Raw genomic sequence first — 5,574 nt, 5'->3', positions numbered from 1 at the left:
AAAAAAAAAAAAAAAAAAAAAGGATAGTGTAAGAAAAACATGGTGCCTCTTCTTTTTTATTTATTTATTTTTTTGTGACTGCTCTTGTCACTCAGGCTGGAATGCAATGGTGTGATCTCAGCTCACTGCAACCTCGTCCTCCTGGGTTCAAGCAATTCCTCCTGCCTCAGCCTCACTAGTAAATGGGATTACAGGCATCTGCCACCAAACCCAGCTAATTTTTGTATTTTTAGTAGAGATGGGGTTTCACCATGTTGGCCAGGGTGGCCTCAAATTCCTGACCTTAGGTGATCAGCCCACCTCAGCCTCCCAAAGTGCTGGGATTACAGGCATGAGCCACCATGCCCGGGCCATCCTCTTCTATTGTTTAATACTTAGTTTTCTTTCTTTCTTTTTTTTTTTTTTTTGAGACGGAGTCTTGCTGTGTCGCCCAGGCTGGAGTGCAGTGGTGCGATCTCGGCTCACTACAAGCTCCGCCTCCCGGGTTTACGCCATTCTCCTGCCTCAGCCTCCCGAGTAGCTGGGACTACAGGCGCCCGCCATCTCGCCCGGCTAGTTTTTTGTATTTTTAGTAGAGACGGGGTTTCACCGTGTAGACCAGGATGGTCTCGATCTCCTGACCTCGTGATCCGCCCGTCTCGGCCTCCCAAAGTGCTGGGATTACAGGCTTGAGCCACCGCGCCCGGCCTCCTAGTTTTCTATATAAATTATGTTATAAACTTTTCAGGATTACACTTCACTTTTTATTTGGAGACAGGGTCTTGCTTTATCACCCAGGCTGAATGCAGTGGTGTGATCTCGGCTCACTGCAACCTCTGAGCCCCTCTACCACACCGGTCTCAAGCGATCCTCCCACCTCAGCCTCCCAAATAGCTGGAACCACAGGCCTGCACCATCACACCTGGCAATTTTGGGGGGGGTTTTAGTAGAGATTGTCTCTATCCAGGCTGCCCAGGGTAGTCTCGAACTCCTGATCTCAAGTGAACCACCCACCCCCAAAGTGCTGGGATTACAGGTATGAGCCACTGTGCCTGGCCACATTTCACTTTTGGTTTCCAATTGGGTAAATATTTTTGATTATTATGCTAGTAATTTTACATGCTTACTAAAAATCAAATAATAGGCATATAAATAAAAATTATTAGTGTAACCTCACCTATCCATACACATGCACACAGTTTCGGTATATATCTATAGAGATTTCATTGGCCTACATAAACTAGTTTATGTAAGTTCTTTTTATATGAACTAATCTGTAATAAGGCCAATATTAGGATTTGAATGATAGGAAGAAAGTAGATCATGAACTTGTTAGTACATTTTGGGACCTTAAGAAGAATGGGAAGCCAATGAGAAGCTTGAACCAGCGAACTGATACAATCCGATTTTCCTGTCTCATTGGCTGTATCACTCAAATTCCAAATATTAGTCTTAGCTGGATATATAAATTTAGAAGTCAGCAGTAATTGCATAGAAACTAGGCTGGGCGCTGTGGCTCATGCCTGTGATCCCAGCACTTTGGGAGGCCGAGACGGGCAGATCACTTAAGGTCAGGAGTTCAAGATCAGTCTGGCTAATATGGTGAAACCCTGTCTCTACTAAAAACACAAAAATCAGCTGGGCGTAGTGGCACGCACCTGTAGCTACTCAAGAGGCTGGGGCAGGAGAATGACTTGAATCCGGGAGGCAGAGATTGCAGTGAGCCAAGATCGCGCCACTGCACTCCAACCTGAGCATCACAGTGAGACACTGTCTCAAAACAAAACAACAAAAAAAGTGAAAACTACAACTTTAAAGTTCCACAAGCAAAGAGGATGGTGTACAGATCACAAGAGGAATGTTCAAACTTTGACACGTAGAGAGGTAATTGCTTGATTTTAAAAAAGGTTCCTGGCTGAGGGCCGTGGCTTACACCTGTAATCCCAGCACTTTGGGAGGCCAAGGCGGGTGGATCACCTGAGGACATGAGTTCAAGATCAGCTAGGCCAACATGGTGAAGCCCTGTCTCTACTAAAAATACAAAAATTAGGCCAGGCATGGTGGTTCACGCTTGTAATCCCAACACTTTGGGAGGCCGAGGTGGGCGGATCACGAGGTCAGGAGTTCAAGACCAGCCTGGCCAACATGGTGAAACCCTGTCTCTACCAAAAGTACAAAAAATTAGCCAAGTATGGTGGCGCATGCCTGTAATCCCAGCTACTTGGGAGACTGAAGCAGGAGAATCACTTTAAGCTGGGAGGCGGAGGTTGCAGTGAGCCGAGATCATGCCACTGCACTCCAGCCTGGGCAACAAGAGCTAAACTCCGTTTAAAAAAAAAAAAAAAAAAAAGCTGGGCGTGGTGGCATGGGCGTGTAGCATGTAGTCCCAGCTATTCGAGAGGCTGAGGCAGGCGAATCACTTGAACACACGAGGTGGAAGTTGAACCACAGCACTCCAGCCTGGGTGACAAAGCAAGACTCCATCTCAAAAAAATAAAAAATAAAAAAGGTTCCAGTGGAATTGTAAAAACATAAATCATAAAAAAATTAAAAAGGTAAGGAGGAGTGGATGGGATCAAATACAGGTCTCATAAATTCCTTATGAGAAGTTGAAGGATTTCCCATCTCATGATCTCTTTTTTGTTTTTGAGATAGTTTCCGCTCTTGTTGCCCAGGCTGGAGTGCAATAGCACGATCTTGGCTCACTGCAACCTCGGCCTCCCCGGTTCAAGCAATTCTCCTGCCTCAGCCTCCTGAGGAGCTAGGGTTACAGGTGTGCACCACCACGCCCGGCTAATTTTTTGTATTTTAGGAGAGACAGGGTTTCGCCATGTTGGCCAGGCTGTCTCAAACTCCTGACCTCAGGTGATCCACCCTCCTCGGCTTCCCAAAGTGCTGCGATTACAGGCGTGAGCCACCATGTCTGGCCTCATGACCTCTATTTTTAATCCTGATACACATAACTTTTTCCAATTAAAAATTTTTTCTTGGTGTAAATTACTACAAAACTTTATCCATATTGTAGATCTGGTTTCAAGTCATACAAGAAGTCATTTCCTATACCACGGTTGTAAAAATGGTCTCCAATATTTTCTCGTATCTTCATGCTTTTTAGAAGCATGCTTTCGGATGGGCATGGTAGCTCATGCCTGTAATCCCGGCACTTTGGGAGGCCAAGACTGGAGGATCACTTGAGGCCAGGAGTTCCAGACCAGCCTGGACAACACAGTGAGACCTCATGTCTAAAATAAATAAATAAATAAATAAATAAACAAACAGAAAAAGGACCTTTTAGATTACTGTGGGCCCACAGAGCTGATTAAAGAAAATCTCACCATCTCTCTTGATTCCTAATTTAATCACACTGCAAATTCTCTTGCTATGTAAATTAAAATATTCACAGGTTCCTGGGATTTAGACACGAACATCTTTGGGGCCGGGACATGATTTTGTCTACTACAGTCCATCTTCTGGTCCCAAACATGAAAATCTGTCCCACATGCAAAATACTTTCACCTCATCTCAACATCCCCAAAGTCTCAACCTGTTACTATTGTAATATTGGTTATACAATTTTATTTTTCAAAAATCATAGAACTATATACCAACAGTGAATTTTACTGAATATAAACATTAAAATGGGTTTTGAAAAAGAGGAAACAGCAAAGGAGACTGAAAAGAAGTCACCAATAAGGTGGGAAGAAACCAAGAGATTGTGCTGACCTGGAAGCCAAATAAAGAAAGTATATTAAGGAGGATGTAATATGGCCAGGCAAGGTTGCTCATGCCTGAAATCCCAGCACTTTGGGAGGCTGAGGCAGGTGGATCACCTGAGGTCAGGAGTTTGAGACCAGCCTGGCCAACATGGTGAAACCCCGTCTCTACTAAAAATACTAAAATTAGCCCAGCATGATAGTGGGTGCTTGTAATCCCAGCTACTCGGGAGGCTAAGGCATGAAAATCGCTTGAACCCGGGAGGCGCAGTTTGCAGTGAGTCCAGGTTTCACCACCACTGTACTCCACTCAGGGCGACAGAGCCAGATGCTATCTTAAAAAGAAAAAAAAAAAATGCAGTTCCAATGACATGCCCATGATTGCCATATGAAGTGTCTATACACACTCCTGCCAAGCCTGGATATAACGAATCTCTTTAGTCTTGCCACTATGAGTCATGAAAATACCATTTAACTTGAATTTTCCTGATGAATAATGAGGTGGGACATCTTTTCACATAGTTTGGACGTTGTGTTTCATCTACAAACTGCATGTATTTATCCTTTGCTTGCTTTTCTTTGCTTTGCTTTTTAAATCTTAAATTCAATTAATATTTGAATATGTATAAGAATCAAGTTTTGAAACTCAAAAGGTAGAAAAGGATAGTTTGAAAAACCTTGGCTCCTAGCCACCCAGTTCCCCATCCCAGAAGCAACCAAAGTTATCAAGTTTTACAGTTTTAGAGACAGTCCATGCTTATATAAAGAAAATGTACACATCTTTTCTTCTCTCTTTTTATGCAAATAGTAGCATGCTATCCGTTGGCACCTGGCTCTTTTTATTCAGAAATCATGTGGAGATTATTTCCTTCTTAGTAAAGAAAGCTGCTTCATACTTTTTGATGGTGTTATTTAACCAATCCTCTACTGATGAAGATTGAATCTGTAGTTTCATTCTGGCTATAACAAATAATCATTGAATTAATGCTGTAGCATAGGTGGGACTATATTGCCAGGATAAATACCTGAAGTAGAGTAACAGGGTCAAAGGACATATGCATCTGTATTCTTTTTTTTTTTATTTAATTTTTTAAACAACTGGTAATCAATTTATTAAAATAGTTGACTTAAGCATCTGCAATGGTGACTTCCACCCAACTCCTGGCTCAATACTGATGGAAGTAATCTGCATAACAATCTCAGAAGGACTGTGCAAGTCAATGAGTCACTTGTGGATTCTCATCTGGAAACATCTCATGTTTTAGAACCTTCACCACAGGAGTTTTTCTTGTAGTGATTCTCAACGTCTTGGTAGGTATTCGAACTGGTCCTTTCACTTTGAGATTCTTTACCTTTGTGCCTCTAATCAAGTCAGCACACACCTTTTCCAGAGATTTTGTGTTGCGGCTCCTTAGGGTGATTCGAATTCGGTGAATTGCCACCTCCGGCTCCACAGGTGTTTTTCCGGTATCCTTAACAGCCACGGCTGCTGTGCGGCTTCCTGACCGACTCGTTCCTCTGCCAGAGCGAACAGCGGTGAGTCGGGAGCAGGAGCTTGGGGTCAGCGATCCGCGGCACCTACGAGCGCGTCTTCCTCAAAGAGCATTCTAACAGATATTTCGAAGTCTGCCCTGCCCTCCACAGAGGTTACCAACACGTCTCGGTAGGATACAGGAGAATGCTGGTTTCTCTATAGACTTGCTCACATCAAGTGTTAACGTTTTTCTTCTATCCGCTTTGCTAACTCAGTGTCAGTCACTGAGGAGTTCTCTTATTATAACGGAAGTTTATTATCTTTTCATAGAAACCATTCCTGTTTCCTTTACTGTTAACTGTTCATACACTTGGCCCTTTTGGAGGCAGTCATTCTTTTTCTTTCTTT

The 5,574-nt window shown here is 43.2% G+C and overlaps 1 protein-coding gene across 1 annotated transcript in view; it reads right to left on the bottom strand.

The window, feature by feature from the left end:
* Window positions 1-4,849: 4,849 nt before the first annotated feature.
* LOC113219647 (40S ribosomal protein S20-like) overlaps window positions 4,850-5,574 on the bottom strand; it is a 10,013-nt gene continuing 9,288 nt past the window's right edge. Inside the window, exon 2 of the mRNA XM_026446707.1 lies at window positions 4,850-5,286. Coding sequence (XP_026302492.1) covers window positions 4,910-5,286 — 377 coding nt within the window. The 3' untranslated portion in view covers window positions 4,850-4,909. The remainder of the gene's footprint in view (window positions 5,287-5,574) is intronic.

The sequence above is a fragment of the Piliocolobus tephrosceles genome, chromosome 3 (assembly GCF_002776525.5).
Source record: "Piliocolobus tephrosceles isolate RC106 chromosome 3, ASM277652v3, whole genome shotgun sequence".
Classification (NCBI taxonomy): domain Eukaryota; kingdom Metazoa; phylum Chordata; class Mammalia; order Primates; family Cercopithecidae; genus Piliocolobus; species Piliocolobus tephrosceles.
This window is presented reverse-complemented; position numbering and strand designations above follow the sequence as displayed.